Source organism: Eptesicus fuscus, chromosome 11 (genome assembly GCF_027574615.1).
Source record: "Eptesicus fuscus isolate TK198812 chromosome 11, DD_ASM_mEF_20220401, whole genome shotgun sequence".
NCBI classification, from domain to species: Eukaryota; Metazoa; Chordata; class Mammalia; order Chiroptera; family Vespertilionidae; genus Eptesicus; species Eptesicus fuscus.
In genome coordinates this window covers 62311470-62336969 of record NC_072483.1, presented here as the reverse complement: position 1 = coordinate 62336969, position 25500 = coordinate 62311470, and the positions used below count along the sequence as shown (strand labels likewise).

Sequence of the window (25500 nt, the reverse complement as noted above, 5' to 3'; positions counted from 1 at the left end):
TAGCAAGTCCTGAGAGAAATGGGGAAGTAGCCGACTTCCGATCTGAGTGCTGCCCACGTCTTGCTCTCTACACAGCCTGCCTTGGGCCTCTGAATTACTCTCAGGCTAACTTTTCTTTTCTTTTTATATTAAGAAGGGTTACTGCAGATCAACATGTGCTATCTCTGCTTTGTCTCTTAGAAAGGTAGTCTGTGAGGGTGCGGAAGTTCAAACCGAAAATACAAAATAGAGCTAAAATCCCCCAGTGCTGAAACAGATCTTGCTTCTTGGGACCCTGTCAATGCAAATACATTTCTCTAAAATTTAACTCTAGACCCAGTAATGTTTTTGGCATCTTGAAAATGGTCACAAATACTTCATGTAAAGCACTTAGATGCTCACCGAGGCATCCTTTAAATGATATTTGGGGGAGAGAAAATTTGCAATAATTTGGCAATAATAGCATCACACCTAGTCAACTAGAACAAACTTTGCAAAATTTCAAGTATGCTATGATTCTCTTTCAAAATTAGTGGGTGGCCCGGCCGGTGTGGCTCAGTTGGTGGGCGTCGCCTGTGCATCACCATTTCCATTCCTGGTCAGGGCATGTGCCCAGGTTGCAGGCTCGATCCCCAGTAGGGGTGTGCAGGAGGCAGCAGATCGATGTTTCTCTCCCTCTCCCTTTTTCTCTCTCTCAAATCAATAAAAACATATTTAATAAAATAAAATAGAAATCACTGGGTGAAGGTAGTCAAAAGATACAAACTTCAAGTTATAAAATAAAGTGTCCTGGGGGTGTGATGCACAGCATGGCAGCTCTAGTTAATAATATGGTACTGTATATTTGAAAGTTGTGGAGAGAGTAGATCTTAAAAGTTCTCATCCCAAGGAAAAAAAAGTCACTGTGTGGTGATGGATGTCAACTAGACTTACTGTGGTGATTATTTCACTATACTAGTATATTTTATAAATATCAAATCATTATGTTGTACACCTGAAGCTAATATAATGTTATATGTCAATTATATCTCCACTTTTTAAAATGTAAAAAACAGTTATTGGGAACATTGCCTACGAACAGATAGTAGTAATCATATTAATAATAGCATCATAGCTTGGAGTCCTTATGCCAAACAGAGCTCCCTCCACTGTTAGTCCCATGGTTGCTTCAGGCAGAGCCCAAGAGATGCTCTAGGGCAGGGCAATGCATTCAAACAAAATAAGCACAGAGAGCAGAAAGTGAGAGTAGGCCCTCGCCATCCCTACCCTTCTCTCCTCCAAGGGGGTAACCACTGCCAGCGGTATGGCATTTCCAGTTTTGTGCATTTAAATAGAGATATGAGCCTATACAAATATATATGTATATTTGAATAAATGGGATGAGTTGTCCATATTGCCCGAAATTTTCTTTCTTCCCATGACAATATGCCTTTCAGATCTCCCCAAGGCAGTTCCCATACCTCTGTGCTTTGTGGGGTGCGGCAGGGTAGGGTATTTTCTTTTCTTTTTTCGTGAGATGTAATTGACACATAACATTGTATTCGTTTTGGGTATACAACATAATGATTTGATATCTGTATATATTGCGAAATGATCACCACAATAGGTTTAGATAACATCCATCACTGAATTTTTTTCTTGTGATGAGAACTTTTAAGATCTGCTCTTTTAGCAACTTCCAAATAAACAGCACAGTATTGTTAACTATAGTTTTTTAACTATTGTGTTTTAACTTTGTGCTTAACTGTCATGCAGTACAGTTCACCATCCTCCCACAGGCAGACATTTAGACAATTTCCTCTTTTTTTTTTTTCCCCTGGTTATTACTACAATAAGCAAGGCTTGTGTGTGCCTCTGTTTCCTTCAGGATGAAATATTACTAGGTTGTAGGAATGCATATTTTTTACTGTAGCTACAGCAACCTCACCCTGCCAGAGCCTCTTCCAATGAGCCAGCATCCGTCTGATGTCACGTGATGTCTACCATGTCCCCACATTGTCTCATTCCTGGATATTAACAGTCTCTGTGATTTTCACCAAACAGTGGGTGAAACATGCAACCTCAATATTTTATTTTGCATTTCCCTCATTGGAAATGAGGAGAAGCACATTTTCATACCTGAATTGGCCGTTTACATTTCTTTACTCGTGAACTGCCTATTTATATTCTTTGTCAGTCTTTCCCTTTTTAAAAAAATCTGGTTTTAAAAAGCTCTTCATATGTTTTGCATAACAATTTTTGGTTATGTATGCTGTAAATAATTTCTCCCAGTCTGTCACTTCTAAAAATATTTGCTGACAGTTCATTTGTGATGTGGAAGTTTACAACTTTTCTATAGTCAAATGTTTTCATTTATGGACTCTGGGTTTCATGAGTCACTCATTTCAATATTGTTTATCCAGGGAAAACGTCATTTTTTCCTAGCACTTTGGTAATATGCTTTTATGTCTGGCTCTTTATTTATTTTTACATTTAATGTAAGATAGGGACTATTAACAGTGTCCTCCAAAATGGATAGCCATACCTTCTATTAAACAGTCCATCCTTTTCCATTGATTCAAAATGCCATCACACCACATGCTCAATTCCCACATAGTCCTAATCTGATTTTGGACTCATTCTGTTCGACTGGCTGGTAAACCTTCCCTGCCCCAGTGCCTACTGTTTCATTCCTGAGGCTTTCCTGTGTGTGTGCCCAACCATCCAACCAAGTGCTTATTTATTGTTCTCTTTACTCCTGTCCCCTTGTACATCCTTTTCCAGGTGAATTTTATAATCAGCTTGCAAAGTCCCCTAAAAATGACAGTTGAAATTTTTATGTAATTGCATTGAATTACATGGGTTAATTAGAAGGTCACTCAGATCCTTATAACACTCAGCTCTCCTATTAGCGAACATGGCATCTCTCTCCATTTATTCAGATGTTCTTTTTTATCTTGTTTATGTTGGCTACATATAGTTCTTTTTATTTGTAAAGATTTTTTATTGGTTTTTACAGAGAGAGGAAGGGAGAGGGGGAGAGAGAGAGAGAAACATCAATGTGAGAGCACTACATAGATCCCCTGCCTCCTGCATGCCCCCTACCAGAGATGGAGCCCACAACCCAGGCATGTGCCCTGACCAGAAGTCGAACCAGCAACTTTTCAGTGCATAGGGACAATGCCCAACCAACTGAGCCACACTGGCCAGGGTTCTATATTGTTCTTACTTCTTCCCTGTTACTGGGTGTGAAGTATTTTTAGTGACTTTGGCAAATAGAAAACACGTTTTCTGATTGGGTTTTGTTGATGTCTAGGAAAGTTATGGTTTTTGGAGGGTGTTCTTACCTGTATTTCTGAATTAGCTCACCAGTTTTAATCATTTTTTTAAAATACATTTTTATTGATTTTATAGAGGTTGGGAAAGGGAGAGAAAGATAGAAACATCAATGATGAGAGAGAATCATTGATCGGCTGCCTCCTGCACGCCCTGCACTGGGGATTAAGTCTGAAATGTGGGCATGTGCCCTGACCGGGAATCGAACCATAACCTCCTGGTTCACAGGTTGACACTCAACCACTGAGCCATGCAGGCAGGGCTTAATCTTTTTTCGAATGTTTTTTTTTTTTTTTTTTTTTTTTGGCTTCTCTGGGTACATGATCTTGGGATCTGCAAATAATGATAGATTTGTTTCTTCTTTTCAATATGATTAATTTGGGGAAAGGAGAGTTGTTTGGGTTTGTTTCACTCTGGCTGGACCTGCAGTGCTGTGAGGCAGGTCAGTGGCAATGGCATTCGTCATTGTCTTGTTTCTGATGGCCGAGGTGTTTCTGCTCTGGAAGGAGGATGCCAATCAAAGACAAGAAGAAAAATGAGAGTGCAAAGAGGAGGGCATCCACCAAACCATGCCCACCTTGGAATGGTGGAGTAGATGGGAAGCTGCTAAGTACTGCCCAGTGGTCGGTGCCCAATGGGAACTTGTCTCTGACCTTGGCCATTGCTCCAGACCACTGAGCTCTGTTTCATTTTGGTTCTTCCTGTCACCCAGTGATTCTCTCTCATCATTGATGTTCCTATCTCTCTAGCCCACCTCCTAGATCCTAATATGAATCACTGATGTAAATGAGAGGGAGAACCCAACAGCACCAGAAACCTATATCCAGCCTGACATTGGTGTAGTCCAGTGGTCGGCAAACTGCGGCTCGCGAGCCACATGCGGCTCTTTGGCCCCTTGAGTTTTTAGCAAAGGCCAGCTTAGGAGTACCCTAATTAATTTAATAACAATGTACATACCTATATAGTTTAAGTTTAAAAAATTTGGCTCTCAAAAGAAATTTCAATCGTTGTACTGATGATATTTGGCTCTGTTAACTAATGAGTTTGCCGACCACTGGTGTAGTCTTATCCTAGCCCACATTCCTTCAAAAATCACAGATGAGCCCTAGCCTTTTGGCTCAGTGGATAGAGTGTCTGCCTGCGGACTAAAGGGTCCCAGGTTCGATTCTGGCCAAGGGCACATGCTTGGGTTGCGGGCTCTATCCCCAGTAGGGGCATGCAGGAGGCAGCTGATCAGTGATTCTGTCTCATTATAGATGTTTCTATCTCTCTATCCTTCTCTCTTCCTCTCTAAAATCAATAAAAATATATTTTAAAAATCACAGATGAATATCACAAAACGCTCTATTGAAATCTATATATATATATTATATCAAAGGGCACAAATTCATAGCCCAGCTTGTGTTGAGTTTAGTGTTCTGTTTGCCTGACATGTTTTTAAAAATTATGAGCTAGTTAAAAGCATTTCTTAGAGTTCAGCGATTTTATATAATAGTCTGAATTTTCAGCTTCCCTTGAAAAATTTGAACATCTTATAACCTTAGACCTATATTACCCCCTTGGGGATGAACAGAGTATAGTGGAAGCATCCCCTTTTCAATGAGGCATTTCTCTTCAATGTGCCACAGTCCCCACCTCTCCCTACTGCCTCACTTCCATACTGTTCCACTGGTTTACATAATCTGCCTGGCCTCTGTAGGCAATTGAACTGTAATCTCTATCAGATGCAACAAATGATCCGATTCATTAGGCTAGCAAACTTACCAGTACATTGACCTATTATTATGTAAATAAAATAAGAAAAAGTTCACTTGACTTGGTCTGTTCCCAGTGAACTCCTTGCTTTGGCACATCTTACAAACCCTACTCTTAGTAATCTGATCTAGATTCATGCCTGGGGTGGACATAGTGCTCACTCAATTATAAACCACAGAAGAGCCGTCTTACCTATTGTGAAAATCACAGCTTCCCTGGCCTGCCTTCGGCCAGCTGGCCCCCTCCTCTTCACTCTCGGCCAGTTGTGAGCACCCCGTGGTTGAGCTCTCTCACCCAGACTTCTCCGTCCTCCCCTGGATGAGGCCTGGATTTTGCAGAGCAGATATAGTGGCGTTCCCCCTTTTCTGTCGGGCTTTGGTCCCATGACAGGAGTGCCTTATCACTTCCCCAGAGCAGCAGGAGCCTGCAAACGGTGACTTTCGGTTCCTCTGCAGGGCACATGTTTACCAGAATCTGCCCGTCTACTGATCACCTAGCCTCTCTCCCCAGAAGTCTAGAGTGAGCCCTGCTGGGAAACTGGAGGATTCACATTTGTCACACCATCTTACCAACACTTTGCTATCATCCCTTTCCAGCTTCTAGTCTCAGACAATCCCACCTACCCATGAAGGCAGACTGGAAGCTTCCCATTTTCGATCTAGGCTTTTGCCATCTTTAAGTGAAAAAGTGTTTTTCCTAACTGAACAGTAACCCCTTCCACATTTCCCCCAACGAATGATTAACCATCTTGTGTCAACAATATCTTTTCCTGACCCAGTATTTCTTCTAGAGGTTGGGCCTTGCTGACAGGAAGGGCAGTGTGCTCAGGAGGCTGGGGCCTGTAAGAATTGAAGGGATGATTTTGCCTAAGTAGTCCATGTCGCTGGGCTACCTCCAGTGGCAAACATTTGACAACCAGTTCCCCAGGGAAGGAAACAAAGCCCGATTTGCAGTGGCTGCCCATTTCTGCGGTGTAAATACTCTCACCATGGTGGCCACATTTAGCAACCAGCTCTTGGTGTTCTGGAGAAATTGGGTTTTGAGCCAACACAGGTTGGCACAAGCTGGCATGAGCCAGCAGCAGCTCACACCAGCCTGGGTATTGTAAACGCATACCTGCTGCTGTTCTGGTGAAGTCTGCATGCTGCTGGGACTATAGGTGTCTTTATTAGAGACTCTGGTGGCTCATTAGCAGTCAGACAGATTAATAATCACTTCTGTCTCACTTAGAGCCCTTTAAATCCCCAAACCCTTGCTTATAAGTTATTTTCATTCCATTTTGCCTGTTCCTTTTTTATCACCTTTGGGGAGGATATATTTTTTATACCTGACTCTTCTACTTAATTTCCCATTCCTCTGAGCATCAGTGGTGTTTTATCTGAAAAATAAGAGTTGATCATATATTAGCATATTCAACACGCAGTAGGTAATTCCATGGGGATAATGACTCTTCCTGACTGAGAGCCTTGCCCTGGATTTATATGAGCTTTTTAAATCCTCACCCAAGTTATGCTTTTATTGATTTTAGAGAGAGTGGAAGGGAGAGGGGAGAGAGAGAGAGAGAGAGAGAGAGAGAGAGAGAGAGAAACATCAATGTGAGAGGGAAACATTGATCAGTTACCTCCCGTCCACACCCCGAACAGAGATCGAACCCCCAACGTGGGTATATGCCCTGACTGGGAATGGAACCCACGACCTTTAGGTGTACAGGATGACACTCAAACCAACTAAGCCACACCGGCCAGGGATATATGAGCTCATTTAAACATATGGTTGAGTAGGTCTTAGAATCTTCATTCATGGATGAGGAAATTGGCTGAGCCGTAGAGAGTTAAATACCATATTCCAGGTCACACAGCTTGTTAGTGGTGGGGCTAGGATTTGAATTTGTAGCTCAGATGTCATTTTTTTTTAAAGTTAGGTGCAAGCATTAAAAATCTGAAATTTTACCTAAGAATCTGGATTTTTACCTTCCCTTGAATATTCTGAAATTCTAACAACTCTAGGCCTATGTTACCCGCTGGGGTGGAGCTAAGTAGAAGCCAATCCCTTAAAAGAGACATTTCTTCAATGTGCCACTGTCCCCAGCTCTCCCTAGTGTCTTACACCCTGCCTGCTTCACTCATGTCGGGCTTCAGATTTTGTGCTCATACTTATGGACCACGCTGCTTTTTAACTTAATGTTACTTCCCCTTGCCAAGTCCTTCTCCATACTTGACCAAGGGAGAAACGGACACAGAAGATTTTGGTAATTCAAGTCAAATCAGAAAGGTCACAACAAAGTGAAGAACCCATCTTTCGCAACCGGGCTCCGTGAGCAAAACTGCTGTGCGGCAGTGCAACCTCACTCTAAAGCAAGGTCTTTACCACGGGCTTGATCCTTCTAGCCCCAGAATGCACTTGCATAACCCCTCCTTTAACAGGCAACTGTTCGAGTGGGTGTCTTTATTTGAATGTCTTCTTTTACAAAGTTTATTGCTGTTTTGTGTACATGCCTTTTTAATTCACTGAGGTGATTTCGTAGCTTTTATTCTGATTTCTACTTTCTTGATTTAAGGATCTTTTAAAGATCTTCCATGTTGCTGCATTTATTTTTTTAAAAATATATTTTATTGATTTTTTACAGAGAGGAAGGGAGAGAGAGAGTTAGAAACATCGATGAGAGAGAAACACCGATCAGCTGCCTCCTGCACACCCTTTACTGGGGATGTGCCCGCAACCAAGGTACATGCCCTTGACCGGAATCGAACCTGGGACCCTTCAGTCCGCAGGCCGACACTCTATCCACTGAGCCAAACCGGTTAGGGCAATGTTGCTGCGTTTAAATAATCTTTGTTTCTGGCTGCTGCATAGCACCCTATGTACTCCTTGAGCACACTTTACCTGTCTACTGCCCCAATCGTGGGCACCCAGTTTCCCTCCAGATCTCTGCCACCACAAATTTGTGATGACCCTCCATACAGATGGCCCACCGTGAGCCAGGGGTGAAATCACTGGGCCATAGGATACTGCACATCTAATTTGTCTACATTGTGTCTGATGGCTCAGCAGAATGGCTGCACTGGTCTGCACTCCTGGGATTCTTTATAAAACACAGACTTTAAGAGAGGAATGACAGGAGAGAGGACTTTAAAATATATAACATCCATTAGTTCAAAATAGGCTTGCTTGCCTCCTACCCGGGGGCCAGAACACAAGCAGAGAAATTAGAGAATGGCAACCTTTCGGAGTCCAAGAGCACGGAACTTACAGTGAAGGATCCAAAGTCCTGGTGCTGTCACATACAGGGAAAGTCATTTGGCCCTTCTGAGCCTCGGTCTCTTTATCCTTAAAATGGGAAGACCGATAGAAACTTAAGTGAGGTTGTTTGGATATTCAAAAAATATTCTTCTTTTCCTTCATTCATTCTCAACATGGAGGTAAATACATGAGGCATTTTGTAAATGTTGGTTTTTGTGTGTGCCCAGTCTCATTTAGGGCATCTTTTTTTCCTTTGTCACTGGCTAAAGGATTCACAGGGCCAGAGGCCCAGCTACACAGTGGGGCTTTGAACTGGTCTGTGCAAAAGTTAAGGCAGGATGTGTGCTGAGCCCGGGGCAGGGTTGGGGTCGGGGGGAGGTGGGAGTATTGGTCCTCTCAGGTAGCCATGTTTGGGAAGGAAGCTAAGGAATTCAAATCTGATCAATTCCTCCATAAAGTGGGGAGGAGTTCCAGATTTCTTGGTGAAAGGCCTGAGGATAAATCCTTGGATCAGCTGTTGAGGGAGGGCTTGAAATAGACAAGTAAAAGGATTGATTTGAGAGTTGACCGTCATAGGTCAGGTTCTCCCAGAAGCTGACCCTGAGCTTAGGTACCCGTCATTCAGTAAAGAATGGCTTCCAGGAGAACCAGTGAGCGAGAGGGATTCAGGATACTGAAGTAGAGGGACCAAGCAAAGGTGCATTTTCAGGTGAAGTCTCAGACCTGCCTAATCCCACAGGGAGCTCTGAAGTGTGAATGTGCCTTAGGATTTGTCCTGCTTTGAGGCAAAGAGCTGGGCTTTTGCACATCCACTCCAGGCACATGTTGGCTACCTGGGGTGGGCCCAGGGAACATAGAACTCCCCAGTTTCTTCTCAATTTCCCTAGGAATTCGGTTGCCCCAGTGCCCAAGGATAATCATTTCAGGTTACAGGTTGAAGCCTTTAGCAGCAAAGCACAGAGCCCCCAGAAGAGGGAGGTTGGGACCACAGAGCAGTACAGGGATCTAGAGGAGCTGTGTAGGACACCAACAGCATTCCATATAAGGACCTAACTATAACCACCGATGGGTATGAACACCCAGACTTGGCACAAGCTGCTCCCTCTGCCTATCGTGGTATCTCCCTTGCTCTTTGTCTGGACAACTGCTACCATCCTTTACATCTCAGCTTAAGTGTTGCCCCTTTAACAAACAATTCCCGGACCCACTAGGCTAAGTCCCCTTATAATAATAATAACCTCCCAGAGTGTTGTCTTCCCCACACAGCCTCTGCACCTTGTAATTATTTACTTCATTGTTTATTGTCTCATGTCTTGTTTCTGGGTCTGTGTGGGTCCCTGCAGAATGCCCATGGCCGAGCCCCAGGTGAGGCACATGGTAAGTGATTAGTAACTAGGTGTGGGCTGCCTGTTGGCTAGATGAGCCCCCGAGCTCTGGTTTATTCCAGCCCTGCTCAGGTGCAGGAGGTGGATTGGGGACCTGATCCTAAATCACAGGGAGGGCCTACACAGGGAGTGGAGGGTGACTTGGGAACAGGTCTCTGGTGGCCACAATGGGGTTCGGGCTTGTCAGAAAGATAATGGGGCCCAGAGAGGTCTGAAGGCCTACACAGAGGAGGAGATTGAAGAATGGGGGCCTCTAGGAGACCAGAGAGCTGACATGCTGGGAATGAGGACACAGAACTTGAAGATTTGTCCATTGTGGGGGTGAAGTCCCGCTAATAAAACAAGTTGTATGACACTGAACAAGTTACCAAATCTCTTGAAGTTTCAGCTTCTTCGTGGGTAAATGGAGATAATTATGTCATAAAGTTTCAATAAGAGGAAGACTCAGGAAAAGTTCATTCTTCCCTTCAAATTTGTATTTGTCAGTGTTCGCTGTGTAACAAACACTCAAAAATCTTAGTAGTTAACAAACATTTATTTTCCTCTCCTGGGTCTGCAGGTCAGCTGTGGCTGGCTGATCTGGGCTGGGCTCTCCTGGACTCAGCTGGACTCTAGGTTTCCAGTCAGGTCCAGGTCTGTTCCTCATTCTTGGCCCACACTGAAGGGCTGGAGAGTCTCAGGGGCAGATCACCAGGGCCCAGGAGGGGCAAGCAGAAACCCACAATACCTGTGAAGTCCAAAGTTTAGAACTGGCACTTTTACCCACATTGCCTTGGTCAAAGCAAGCTGCATAGCCAAGCCCAACATCAGTGGAACAAAGACATGACTTCTTGAGTGCAAGATCCAACAATGAAGTTGGATGCAAGGTTCTATAGCAGGAAAGACCCACTCTGCCACTACCTCCTTCCTTCTCTCTAGGCTTCTGTTTATGTGAGCTCTTGGAGAAAGCACAGAAACCTTTTCCATAGTTAGCTGTCAACCTTACTGTGATGCTAGGTATGAGGCATACATTCTAGCTGTCGACTGTGATTCTACTGACAAAGAATCCATCCTCGCCCGGCATCTTCACTGTGGGCTCAAGGTCCCCAGATGAGAGTTCCACTGTCTACACACCCATACCACAATGCTGGCAGAGAGCATTGTCGTGCCCTACCCCCTTGCAAGGACTGTGGTGACACCACCAACCTCAGAGGACACATCTCAGCGCTGTCATTTCAATACCAGCTGAGGTGTGAATTTACCAGCCGGTAGCTCCTTTGATGTCAGAGGTTCAAAGCACTTTGTAAGACATGCAGGTCTTTGAGGAAAGCTCAGCGCTTACTCCCATGCACAGGTATCTGGGAGTGAAAGGCAGAGATTTGGGGCTCCCAGGGGGATCCCAGCTGACAGGTGACAAAGCGAACAGCCTATGGGAGTTGACCTAGCATTGAGGTTTCTCCATTAGGAGAGTGCACTGGGCAGGGCTGCTGTGGCTGCCAGCTCTCTTGGGGCCTGGTGGGGGATTACAAGTCCAAGGAAGGGGTTAGCTCTGAGAATCTTGGAGGGATGTGAATTTTGAAGTGAGTACAAAGCCTATGCCAAGTTGTTCTGGGAAGTCTGCCCAAAACAAAGCAAGAGAGAAGCTGAAGAGCCCAGCTTCTGAAAGTGGGGGCTGGAGGCAACGTGGTAGGTGGGAGACCCGCCTGCTGCCTGAGTGTAAGACAGAACCCACCCGAGTGCCAGGCCCGCCAGTCCTGGTGGAAAGGGTCCTGTGGGCAGCCTGCTAGGAGCAGAGAGCAATGATGTTCCACTGGCGACAGCTGATGGGTGGGGCTGGGCAGGCTTGGCAGTTTCCACTTTTTCTCCTTTAAGCTTCATGCCTCCTCCCAGAGCCTTCGAAATGTGCACAAAGAAGGCTTGTGCACAAAGAAGGCTTCGAATGAGCCTGGTGTCATCTTTCACCCTCTCCAAGCCCTAGACATGTGGTTTTGGGGACCCTGCCATGGGGCAGGCCCGTGGAGACAGGAATGTGAACAGACAGCAAATGCCAGCCTCTGCACCATCTCCACCAGCCATCACAGCCTGGAGGGCAGGCCTGCTGCCTCCCAGGATACAAGCTTCTCCCACATGCCGGGTTTCACACCACCCAACCCACCCCTGAGCTGGAGGCTTGAGTCTTGGGGAGAATCTCTAACTGCCTGGTTCCATCCGAGCTGGCAGCTCCCTGCGCCCGGTAACACCCCCTCCTGTCTAGCTAGCAAGTTATAGATGCCCACCCACAGCCTCTTTTTTTTTTTTAATTTAAAAAATATATATTTTATTGATTTTTTTACAGGGAGGAAGGGAGAGGGATAGAGAATTAGCAACATCGATGAGAGACACATCGATCAGCTGCCTCCTGCACACTCCCCACTGGGTATGTGCCTGCAACCAAGGTACATGCCCTTGACCGGTATCGAACCTGGCACCCTTGAGTCTGCAGGCCGACGCTCTATCCACTGAGCCAAACTGGGTAGGGCCACAGCTTCTTTTTTATCTTGAAATGTCCCCTGAGTTTCTGCTCTTTTGACAATATCTCTGACCACCCAGGCAAGTTGTAGATGTCTCTGAGACTCAGTTTCCTCATCTGTACACTGGAGCTATGGTAGCCGCCTGTAATATTAGATAGAATACAAATTAGATAACATACCTAGCACACCTGGCCCAGTTCCAGTTTCTTCCATTTGGGGGGTAGGGTGGGGTCCTCAACAGAGAAGAGCCAAAGAGGAGACCCTTCAGGTGGACCTCCCCCTGCCCCAACACAGGACATGGCAAGAACTGTGTGCTTGCCACCATGACCTACATTGTGTCCTAAGTGCCTGATTCAGAGGACCAGTCATTGTTTCAAAAAAGACCTGAGGAAAGGTGGAGACCCCACTCCCCTGGACCTGGGAAGTCCTCATTCTCCACCCTCCTCCTCTGCCCAGCAATGCCATTCCAGCCCACAGCCTTCCAGCCCACCGGCCTATACCAGGCCATTTACGAGACAGGGCAGCTCCAGCGCTCTGCAGTCTGACTGCCAAAAAGCAGCCCCTTCAGGAGGTTCCAAAAATAGCTCTGGGACATTCTGGAAGACCCCTCACGTGCCCTCCATTGGCCAGCCAGCTACAGGAGCCACATGGCATTGTTCCTCTCTCCTTCATCAGCTGCTGCTTGTGTGGCAAGACACTCGAAGAAACTTCACACGGCCCCTGTGCACCATGAGAACGCCAGGGTCCCTGTTCCTGCCTGGGCTCTGTGCCAGGTGCCTAACGCTCTGTCCACCAGTCTGCCAGGTTTGGCTCCCCAGAAGTCCATATCTAGCACACCTGGCCCAGTCCTCTGTCTACCCCCACCTTCCCAGGCTCTCACTTTTCCTAGTGATAAAACAGAACCTGACCTGTGCCCAGCTCCTCCACATAGTGCCCAAGACACCTGATTTCCGCCCCAGCCTGCAAAACCTGTGTGATCAAAGTGGGTGTTGCCCCTCCCCTCTGGTCTGTGTCGAGAGCTCTCACATCCACCCAGAGGCTGCACCCACTATGTGGTTGGTTGTGGGGCTGTGGCCGCTACCTCACCTCTATCCACATGTACTGGGAGATTCTGTGATGTCTTTCTATTTTTGGTATGTGAGGGTTATTATGGTTATCTGAGCCTCAAAGATGTTTCCCAGGTGTTATTTTTGTACAGAAACCTCCAGAAGTATATAGACCAGGAATAAAATTTCAAACAAACAAAAACAGCCCTAGCTGGTTTGGCTCAGTGGATAGAGCGTTGGCCTGCTGACTGAAGGGTCCTGGGTTCAATTCCGGTCAAGGGCATATGCCTCGGTTGTGGGCTCGATCCCGGGTAGGGGGCATGTAGGAGGCAGCCTATCAATGATTCTCATCATTTATGTTTCTATCTCTCCCTCCCTCTTCCTTCCTCTCTGAAATCAATAAAAATATATTAAAAACAACAACAACAACAAAAAACAACCTGATGCTTTTAGACAAAATGCCTTTTAAACCTGTCTAATCTTTGGGCGTGTGTGTGTGTGTGTGTGTGTGTGTGCACGTGCACACGTGCGAATGTATGTTCACAATATTAATTAAATGAACTAGGTTACAGGAGCTATTTTTTATTGAACTTATTGAGGTGACATTGATTAATAAAATTATATAGATTTCAGGGGTACCATTCTATATACATCATCTCTATATTGTATTGTGTGTTCACCACCCCAAGTCAAGTCTCCTTCCATCACTGTTTATTTCCCCTGTACCCTCCTCTACCTCCCCACCCACTGCCCCTCTGGTAATCACCATACGGTTGTGTGTGTCTATGAGTGTTTTTTATGCGTGTTTTTTAATCTACCTTTTTCATCCAGACCTGAAATTCCCCTCCCCTCTGACAGCTGTCAATCTGTCCTCCATCTATAAGTTTGTTTCTATTTTGTTTGTTAGTTTATTTTGTTCATATGGTAGGTCTATTTTTAACTTTTTGAGGTAACTCCTTACTGTTCTCCATAGTAACTACACCAGTCTGCATTCCCACCAACAGTGCACGAGGGTTCCCTTTTCTCCACATCCTCACCAACAGTTGTTGTTTGTTGATTTATTGATGATAGCCATTCTGACAGGTGTGAGGTGATATCTCATTGTGGTTTTAATTTGCATTTCTCTGATGATTACTGACATTGAGCATCTTTTCATATGTCTATTGGCCATCTGTATGTCCTCTTTGGAGAAGTGTCTATTCAGGTCCTTTGGCCATTTTTAAATTGGATTGTTTGGGGTGTGTGTGTGTGTGTGTGTGTGTGTGTGTGTGTGTGTTGAGTTACATAAGTTCTTTGTAAATTTTGGATATTAACCCCTTGTCATATGTATCATTGGCAGATATGTTCTCCCATACAGTGGGTTGTCTTTTCAACCAGAACGCACACAGAGGTTCGCCCTTGCCCTCCGCCCTCCATGCTCACTCTCCTGCAGGGGCCTCGGCTGCTTCTGCCCAAGCCAGCTTCACAGTGGTGACTGGTGCTGTGCGGTGATCAGGTCCTAAAGACAATGTTAGAGTTAAACTCTCATCTTACCATCAGTCTTCCTGGGGCCGGGGGGGGGGGGGGCGCGAGGGAACAGCTCTTTGTGTCCTGCACCACTCGTGGACGTTTCAACGTGCGGACTCGTCTTCCATGTTCAGAGGGCGCTCCTGGTTCTCGTCTCACCAGGCCCAACTCTTCACCTCTGGGTGCACACTTCTGAGAGGGCCAGCCTCCTCCTTAGCCTGTTCCTACTTGAACTCCATCCACTACACATTCCCTGGAGCCGTCCTGTTTTTATTACAGAAAGGTGTTTCCATGTAATCACTGTCCAGGTTAAGATATAGATCATTTCCAACCTCTGACAGTGAGAGGTGGACGGGAAGGTGGTGCCAGCCCCTACTGAGCTGATCTCTGAGTGGAGGACACACTGCCGGGCCTCAGCTGAGAGCCTCGGGGGCAGGAGGGATGCTCAGGGCACAGGCTGGGCACCTCTCTGCCCCATCCGTGCGGTGCCTCTGTGGCTGGGTGGGAGCCCCGGGTCTGGGGGCTCTGAGCCTGAAACCAGCTCTGCCCTCCCCATGGCCCCCGAGGCCTCCAACACCTTCCCCACCTCCACAGAAAAATAGAAAAGAATGACATCAGCTACCCCACAACCACCCTTGCCATTCTCTCCACAGCAGCCAAATGGTATTGTCACCCTGCCTAAGACCTTTCTAGTGGCTTTCTTATTGAATGTGGAAAAAATGCTTTGCCACAGTGGGATAATGATACTTAGTAGTTTTCAATCCTGTGTAAAATTTCCACAGTGCTTGTGTATGCTTGTTCCTTTAAAGTGAGGCTGGCAGAACCTTGAGGAGGGTGCTGTGCAGTGCCCCTCGGCTCCCACCCACTCCTGTGCGGGCTTCCTCCCGCGAGGTGCCTCTTTCGGTTCCCCGTTAGCGAAGGCGGACAGTGCTGGAAGTAAAATTACCCCCCACCACCCCACCCCGCAGAGAGCTCAGCCTGTCCAGCCTCCCTGCCCCTCCCCCACCTTTGCAGGGTGTCTGAAAGGCACAGGCCAACAGCTGTTTCTAGAAACATCTTTTCTCAGAATTCACAGCCCAGAGCCTCCAACAGACTGGAAGTTCAGCTGTCCTTTGTTCTGAAGACCCCAGAGGTGGTCTCTTCTCCAACCCGGGGGCTGGAGGTGGCCCTCTCCCCTTGCCCTGTACCTTCCCCGGGAGTATGGCACCTGGGGTCAGCTCAGGTGTGAAGCCATCAGGAGAAGCGCCCCTCCCTGCAGGGCCCGCTTGGAATCCACGTCTCTGTCTCCTGCAATTTTTCAACCGTCAGGTCTGTTTTATGCAATGTGCCCATCTCCCCAGACAGCGACAGGGCCTGTGGGTACCCCTGCACGGGGTCTGGGGGACTAGATGAGGCTGGGCCGAGCAGGGTCTCACTCCTTCCAGGATTTCTAAGCTTGTGGGGATGCAGGCCCAGCTGGGCTTGGTGGGGCGCTGTCTGCAAGGCCTTCATGGAAATGACTGTGCTGGAAAGATTTTAATGGGAGGCAGGAGAAGAGATGGGTATTTTGTTTCACCGTCTGGGCTAACCCTTATCACATTGTGTTCTGTGTGACTTTTGGTGATGAACATAAATAAATTCATGTCCATTCTGTTGATCTCATAAACCCCGAAGGGACGTCTGCTCTGTGCCTTGCACATCATAAGTTGTTAACACGCCAACTTAACTAGGAAATGCTGCTCTTTGCTGTTCAAAATGGCGCCTTGGTTTGTGCTCTGGGTACCTGCGAAGACAAGGAATTCGTTCGGGTGCTGGGAGAGTTGTTGCAGAGCAGAAATGCAGTCACCTATGGGCACTGCCCTGGGAGTGTCTGTCTCTGTGCTGGGCTCACGTTCACAGCGAACGGCTAGGGTATCAGGGTTTCCTTCTCTGTTTCAAAATGACTTGATAAATCTCTTCAGGAAGCCAGTGGCGATGGAATGAGGAACAAAGTCTGGAGGCCTTGACCGTTAAGGATCAAGGGCAGCCCCCTCCCTGGCAGCAAATGTGGTTCCCCTCCTGGTGTGAGCACTGACTGTGCTCGCAGGACAAACAGGCTCACCCTCCATGGACTTGACGTGCTGAGTGGCGGCTGTTTGTCCGGGCCCCTCCTTTCCAGCTGGGCTTGGCTAGGGGGTGGAAGGGGGTGGGAGGGTGGGGAGGGCACAGCCAGGTGTTGAGAAGGTGGAGGCCATCCTGCTCCAGCTCCAGGGCGGGGTGCAGCACCTACAAGGCAGTCCTCTCCAGTTCCCATGCCTCCCCCTCCGCTGTGGCCTGTCCCAGGGTGGTAACTGCTCCCCGGTGCTAGCTCTGGGGTGTGGCACCCCTCTTATTGGTATTCCTACACCCTGTCCACTAAATTCTCCCCGAACTCCCCAGTTTAATGTGACATCTGCTTCCTGCCAGGACTTGACTGACATGCATGACACTTCTTTCGGACATTTTGCATTTTAAATGATTGAAAAGGCAGTGGTGAGGGGAGGGGTGCTCCCTGCTATCTACCTTTCTCTGCATTCCCAGTCCCCGACCTGCCTGGGCTGCAATCAGGCCACCTCTCCTGGCTCCAAACGCAGCAAGTCCATCCAACCATTGATTGCTGAGCACCTCCAACTCCAGGTGCGGCAGCACCATCTGGGGTACAACAGGCGGCAGGTGCACAGTCAGGTGGACATGCACTTGACCATCCCCACGGAGCCCCGTGCTCCCACCAGCCCATGGTCAATGCACTATTCACCTGAAGGCCCCAACTCCCGCCTCTCGCTTTGACTTGCAGGTCTGTTAGGCCACGCCCAGGGGTAGCTGCCCTTTCTGCAGACCCAGAGCCTTGCTGGCCCCCTCCCTGCCCTCTTTTGCCATCCTGCCTTGACGGAGGATCTTTCTAGGTCCCGCTTAGGAATAAAAATGCCTTGACTGGCTGCTCCTGACTGTGCAGGGCATGTGGAGCCCCCCATCACTGGTCTAGACTATACTCCTCACCCACCCACCCCCAGTCTGGGCCTCCAGGTCCTCGCACCTCCTTGGATCTGTAGGGATTAGATTAATTTTATTTATTTGGGGGGGGGGGGTTGTTTAACTTTAGAGTGTTCTATTATTCTGCATGCTTAGTACACTGCATATTTCATCAGTTCTAGAACCTTTATTTTTTCACGTCTCTGAAATGAAATGTGTCCACAATTGACGACGGTGTATGGTGGTTTGCAAGTTAGCGTTTCCGCAGTATGTAAAATAAAGTCTTAGCACCGGCACCTTAGATTCCCACATCCGACGTGCTCTCTCAAACACCTATTCCCCGGCTGAGAACCCTCGTCCAGGCTCACGCACCATTGGTTTCACTTTGACTTTCTCTGATATTTTCGAATCCTTTCCCCACACGCCTAAGGGCCTGTCGTCACTAGCTGCCCATTCCGTGGCAGGATGATGCTTTTATCACAACTGCGTTAACGAAATCAAGCTCATGGATCTTGCATCATGGCAAATTATTTTTGTTATTCTGCTCATTTTTGGTGCTGAACCTATTCAAGTTACTTTCTAGAAGGCCTGGCTGCCCCTAGTCAGATATTTCTGATTCGATAATGCCTGAAGGAGGTTGCTTAGCAGGGGGCTTTGTGAAAACAGGAGAGTTTATTAAAAAGAACTTTAAAAAACCCTTTTGTTAAACTTTCTACAAATGTACTGAGTAACTTAAGCTGCACACTCAAGCACACACACACCCCTCCTGCACAGATTTAGACAGGTGTGCTGTGTATGTGCACATACCAACACACCTGGAGAGAAAAAGAGAGGCCAAAGGGAAACCCCTGCGTTAAGCTGAGAGGTTGAGGTGGGTTCATTGAAGGCAAACGTACCCTCACTACAACGTGGGGTTAACCACCAGGAATGAGGAAGGGCTCGGGACAGGTCTGAGTCTTGGTCCATTCCCCGAGGTCTGGGTCTGGGTCATCCAGCCTAGTCTTCTCTCCCAATGCCTCTTACCTGGAGCCCTGAAGACCCTCACACCAGAGCACCGCCCCATCCTCCCTGTCAGGCCCAGTCATGCTAGGGCAGGAGGTACCCGGCTTAAAGGTGAATGAGTCACGACAATCCAGCCACACACAGCCCTAGACCCCGCTGGTTCACCGGGGTGGGCTTTCCAACCCCCACCCTTTCTGCCTATTGGCCTCCTTTTCCACCAGCGATGGGACCCAGTCCCTTCAGTAAGAAGGCAGCAGGCAGTCCCCAGGGGAGCAGTTGGACCCCTGACCTCCAACTCCAAAGACGGCACTCTCTCAACTCATTTTAAAATCGCATGACTGTCTTTGACCTGATGGCGGTTATGATAACAAGGGTGAATCACAGGCACTCGGTGTTAGGACCAGGGGTGCTGTGCCCCTTCGAGGCCAGGGAAGCCCCACCCAGAGGCGGGTACCTCCTTGGTACTCATCCCTGTGTCCAGGCCCCTCTCTGGAGCCCAGCTGCATCTTCCTCCCCAACCCAAGGCTGCAGCCCTGCTCAGCCTCTCCCTGGCTGGATCAGGGACACCCTGCCTCACTCTGTCTGCCTTTGCCCTTTGTGCCAGAGGGAGGGGGAAGTCCAAGATGCCTCTGGATTTCTGGTTGGGCTAATGGGGAGAAGACAGTGCACTCTTTGAGACAGGGAGGCTCGATAGGACACTGGAACCTGTTGGGTTAGGAGATGTAGGGTACAGCATTGATAAGACTGTAAGTCTCCTGCTGGGAGTTGTCCCAACCACCTGCTGCCTGATAACCCCTCAGGGGGAACCAACAGGGGCAGAGCCTGGGCCTCCGGCATGGTGAGACCTGGGGTGGGGTCTCAGCAAGAGGAGCTGACTGCCCCTGGACCTCCTGCAGTTTCCTGCTCAAGTCACAGAACCGGAGGAAGAACTGGCCCCAGGGCATTTGAACAGCCCCAGGGAATTGTCGCCTGTCTCCTCTGTCATCAGCAACAGAGATACAAATCAGAGAAGATTTTTGTGCTAACTCATCTGCTGGGCTTTGATAAAGCAGAAGTATAGCAAATGAAAAAATATAGGAATAAAAGCCAAATAATTGCTAGGATAGATTTTTCCTGTATTTAAAAATAAGTGATTTTTTCAGGGTGGAGGGATAACTTCCCCGCCACACACACACACACACACACACACACACACACACACACACACACACTCACACACACACACTCACACACACACACTCACACACACACACACACACACACACACACTCACACACACACTCACACACACACACACACACACAGTCTAGAAAAACATTCTAAACTATTGAAAAGTTCTCTCAAGGTTGTGGGATTACAAGTGATTTCTTTTTAAAAATAAAAGTCTGTATTTTCACACAGACAATAGGGTGCTGAAGGCCTGGGGTGGAGGAGGAGGAGGGGGTAGGCTGGAGGGGGCCAATGGGGGGGGGGGGTGAAGGGGGACATATGTAATACTTTCAACAATAAAAATTATTTTTAAAAATTCTGTATTTTGCCATAATGAAAATATATTACTTGTATAATAAAATAATTTAAAAAATAAAAGTATTGTGTGTTTTTTTTTTTAACTAAAAGAAAAAAATCTTTCCAACTGTCCTATTTGTGCCTTTCCGAAGACTGGCTCTTGGGGCCTGCTGGTCACAGGATGTGAGGGTGTGGGCGTGGCAGGTAGGCATGCCCAGGGCTTTTTCTGGATCGTGGTTGCTCTCTCAGGCCCCTGGTCTCTGCTGCAGGTGGCCTTTGTGGTTGGGTGATGTCCCAGCCAGTCAACCATGCTTCTGTTTGGGGTTCTGTCCTCAGGCATCTGAAGGTGTCCCCATGAGGTTCTTCACCAAGCTGGACCAGCTCATCGAGTTCTACAAGAAGGAAAACATGGGTCTGGTCACCCACCTGCAGTATCCCGTGCCACTGGAGGAAGAGGACACCGGCGATGAGCCAGAGGAGGAGACGGGTAGGAAGGGACACCGGGCAGAGGTGGGGTGTTTCTCTCACTACAAGTGTTCATAGGTTAGGTGGGTCTGATTGTCAGGGGGAGAGAGTGTGACACAGTGGTTAAGGACAAGTAAGGACACAGGCTGTGGAGTCAGATAGCCCTGGGTTGGACTTCCTGCTCCTCAGCCTCTTAGTTGTGTGACCTTGGGTGAATTACTTAACCTCTCTGAACCACAGACTTCTCTTAAAGAGACAGTAAAAATAATATCTACCTCTCAGGGTGTCATCAAATGAGTCAATAAACATAGAGCCCAGAGCCTAGTACATAGTAAGTGCTCAATAAATGCAGCTGCCATCATCATCAAAATAGTTAGCTGCATTTCACTGGGAAAGAAGTGGAAGACGAGGGAATCCTTGCTGCCAACTGGAAGGGTAAGAAAGGTGTTTCTTTTTATCATCATTAAAATAAAATAAAACTTACAGACCCTTCAAAGCATGTGTGAATCTGACCTGCCCTGTAAGCTGCAGAGGGACAGACAGAACAGGACAAGAGCTGGCAGAGAAGGCCGTGCAGGTGGCGGCACACCTGGGTGGCCCTCTTCTATTCCCCCTAAAAGTTCACTTCCTAAAAGAAAACCCCCGAGATACTGAATTGATTGAACCCTTCAACTTAGGAGGTCAGGGCTCTTCCTAAATTCCAGGGCCTGGAAACAACCAGGTCCCCCAGGGTCGCCCCCAAGGGAGGGCAGATTAGAGCAGAGACGCTGAGGTCCCTGGCTGTCTCCCCTCCTGTCCCTGGCAGGCTGCTGCCAGCCATGAACTAGACACCCTTCTCATCCCATTGCCGTGGGCTGGCTTGTGGGTCGCCACCCACCTTCTTCCCTGCTTCCAGGCGACCCACTTTGAGTGGCTACACAGCTCACCCACTGCCTCCAAGGGTTAACTCTCAAGGCGGCCTCATCAGCTGGGTGGAGAGGGCGGGGCCAGGCAAAGGGTTTCCAAAGGCAGCCATGGAGGCTGAGGGGGACCCAGGCAGGCCATGTCTCTTCTCCCTCCCTCAGCCCAGTAAGAGGTGCCCTCAGTTGTGAAGTAGTCAGAGTCGACCTATCCATGTGTGAGTGCAGGGTCATTCACCAGGACTGTGCCACAGCCGAATGTCCCCCAGACGCCCCCCAGATGTGCTTGCCTTGGCCTTGACACAGAGACCATTCTGCAGAAATGCCCTCCACATGAGTGTCCTCACTTGCCTTACAGCCCCAGCCCAGCTTTTCTGCCCCTCTGGGGATGGCCATCTGAGAAAGTCCCGAGACCTTCTGTAAGAGCCAAAAGAGAAGCAGTGTCTGCCAACTGCAGGCTCTACTTCCCCAAACGAAGCCCCGGTCTCAAGGCGCTGCAGTCCCCGTGGGGCTCATAACAGTTCAACCATCTAAAGAGCCAGAGAGCCCAGCGGGAGAGGAAGTGAGGGCTGATCCTTTCAAGAGGTAGCTCTGTGGCCAAGACCGTGGGGCGACCATTTGGTGTGCAAAGAGGCTCAGGCAAGGGGGTCCTGGATGCAGGGGCCCAGGACCCTCACCCGTTTGATGAGTGGAGGGTGGAAGTCCTCCTAAAGATGAATAGGCAGGAGTTTCACTTCCCAGGCGAGTTCAAGTCATTTGTGTTATATTTCAATTCTCTTGGTGAAGGAAGACCCTTCAGTTGCTTTATTTTATTTTATTTATTTTATTTTATTTTATTTTATTTTATTTTATTTTATTTATTTTATTTTATTTTATTTTATTTTATCTCTGAAGGCCTGGGGTTCAGAGGCTGGAGAGAAAGCAGAGAAAGGGGGCAAGGTAGGAGAGGGATGAGCTGGTGTCGGCCTGCCTGCTCCCCACCCTGCTCCTCCTGTTTTGGGAAGGGGGCCTCTCTCTGCCTGGTCAAGGGCCTCTGCTTCAGCCCCGAAAGCTGGCCGTTCTGCTGAGCTGCCTAGGGCTGCTGGCTCCACCTGCCCCAGGCCAGCCGCTCTGCCTGGCACAGCCATTGGACTCCAAATGTCAAGTGTTTTCTGGGTTCCTCAATGGGACAAACCGTTCTAGGCCCCCCGAGCCAAAGACCACTAAGACTAGACCCCTGGCCTCAGTGGGCTCCCCCTCCAGTCGGGGAGGCAGTGAGGGGGTGGGGACGGCAGGAACAGTGTGGGCCCAGATGGGTTCTGCACAGAGGACATAGTGCATCAGCTATGTGGCCCTCTCTGTAGGCGAGTGACCCAGAGAGAAGCTAAAGCTTAGTCCGAATGACATTTCTGCTCTTCTCTTGGGTAGAAGGTGTTCCATCTCCGCCTGAACTGCCACCAAGAAACATCCCTTTATCTGTCGGGCCATGTGAGGCCAAGGAGGTGCCCCCCTTGAGTGAGAATCTGAGAGCCACCGAGGTCAGCCGGCCGAGCCTCTCCGAGACCTTGTTTCAACGACTACAGAGCATGGACACCAGCGGGTGAGTCTCTACCTGGTGGGTCCCCTCAGAGGCCAGCCTCAGAGCCACAGCCCCCAGGCAGCCCCCTCAGAACTCACTCCTGGAGGTACGCCTTCCACCCCAGGACAGCTAGTTGTGGCCCACTGGCCCCCCAGAGGGGATGGTGTGTCTGAGGGAGCCCAGTTCACCTGGTGGCTCCACGGCATGGGCGCTGGGTGGCCCTGCTCAGAGGCTCCGTCTCACAGCCCAGCAGTGTGGCAGGAGCTGGCTCTGGAATGACGTACGTCTGCTGCCATCAGTGTGGTCCAGACTTTAGGGACCTGTGCTGAGACTCCCTTACTGGGACTTGCCATAAACTACACCCAGCATCTTTTCCATCACAGTGCCTCTAGAACCACCCCAGCTACTGAGTGAGATGGCCCAAGCAGAGGAGCTGCCTGCCCTGCAGCCCCGATCAGCCACACAGCCCTTTCCTGCTCCGGGCCCCGCTCAAAGGGGGCCGCCTTCCTTGTCACCAGTAAATGGGTCAGAGCAATAGTTCCATATGTGGTATGAACTGTGAGGTCTGCACAGCATGGCGCCCCTTCCTTTGTGATGCGGGGTGTGAGATGCTTTCGTTCCAATACTCTAAGTCTTACTTGCTCTGATCCAGGGTTCTCAGCATACTGGCTGGTCCACACTGACAAGGTCCGGGGCTTCTTTGCCCTGTGGTCCCTCCCTTAGAAGGCCCAGCACTTGCAAATCAGAGGCCCTGACTTCAAGGCCCTGGGAACAGCTTCAATAGGAAGGAAGCTCCATGAGGATCTTGTCCCCAGTGCCCAGCATGTTGCCTCGTGTATGAATTAGTTAGTACCAGTAACTTCCATGCATTAATAATTTAGAAATATTTTTGTTTCTTTGTGAGAAAAGGGCCCCCCAAAGAATATCCCAAAGATGTAGCAGGCTGCTGCAACATCTCCAACTTGAAAGATCAACTTGAGGCAGCCGAGGCTGCTCACCTACCACCCAATCGGACAAAATACAAAGGAAATGCCTGCAGGTACCTACCAGCATCCAGTTGCTAAGATACCTGGTGTTTCCTGTTTCCACTGGGACACATCCCCTGATTCTTCTCCAGGCTCACCAGCTGTGTGCTCTGCACACTCTGAGTTACCTGTACTTTTTATCAATTGGCTACACACCCAGTGCTTTGAATATGTTCATACATTATCATGATTATCCTGATATACTCATCTAAATAACAAATGGTTATTAAAATATTTCATGCAGAGCCCATTGTTGGTTTCCTTGAGTTCGCATTTCTCTCCAGGTTTAGATGCCAAATGCAGTGACTTCCTTGAGGAAATAGACAGGGAGCCCAGTGGTGCCACCATCTCCCCAGTCTTCCCGCCTCTCCCACATCTACTGACTCCATCTCCTCTCCAGTGCCTCCTCTCTAGGGACAGGTGTTCTCTAGGGCCCAGTGGAGGACAGTGTATGCCACTGAGCCTCTGTGCAGCCTCCTGAGGAGCGTGGGGGCAGCCGAGGGCTTGTGAGCAGGGGAGGCATGCTCTCTCTGGTGTTGCTTCTCAGCTAACATGCGGCAATAGAACCTTCCTAAAACTTCTGCATGGAGTTGGGGATGAGTACATGGCGCATGGTGGAGGACACAGGGCCGGCCCGCTGTTCTCTTCTGGGTCATGAAAAGCTGAGATTCTTCCTTGTGTTTGGAAGTTAATCAATTTTGCTTGTAAAATAGCTCTGTACACCGAGGTCCACCTTTAGGTTATTGTTAATTATAAGATGACCTGCACAGTCTTTTGTGCAAGTGAATTAGATCTAATCAGTTAGGTGTTGGTTAACATAAGACGACCGCTGAGTAAAATTAACCTCTGAACAGCAGTTTCCATCTTACGTCAACACGTTTCTACGACAAACATTTTAACGAATATCGCTTCCTACAGCAAGGCTTCATGGTCTCCAAGTTATAAATCAGTAGTCATTAGAATGGTTAAAAATACATATCTTACTATATATGGAGATTTTTATGATGTCAAGACTAAGAACAAGTATAGATTAAACTTAAATGTTCTGACAACTGGTATGTAAATAGCTGCTGATTTCTCAAACTAGAGAAGTCAGAATGGCTAGTTCACTTCTCGCTAATCTTAAGAGCAACAACTTTTCATTCTTTCAAGGATCCTCAAAAGAAACCTCAAAAACCTGTGACCTCCAGTTTGAATTTGATTACCTGTCAAGGCTGGAACAAAGATTTTTAAGGCTTGCAATAATTTTTTTTTCACACGGGTATATCACCATCCTTGAATCTCAGTTTCCTCATTTGTGAAACAGGAATTATACCTGCCTCATAACATTGATTTGGGGATTAAAGGGCAAAACGAGCATAAA

General features: G+C 48.1%; 1 protein-coding gene across 1 annotated transcript in view; it reads left to right on the top strand.

Moving 5' to 3' along the window:
- The window catches only part of INPP5D (inositol polyphosphate-5-phosphatase D), a 97028-nt gene that overhangs the window by 23933 nt on the left and 47595 nt on the right, over positions 1-25500 (top strand). Inside the window, exons 3-4 of the mRNA XM_028140589.2 lie at positions 20527-20677; positions 22962-23133. Coding sequence (XP_027996390.2) covers positions 20527-20677; positions 22962-23133 — 323 coding nt within the window. The remainder of the gene's footprint in view (positions 1-20526; positions 20678-22961; positions 23134-25500) is intronic.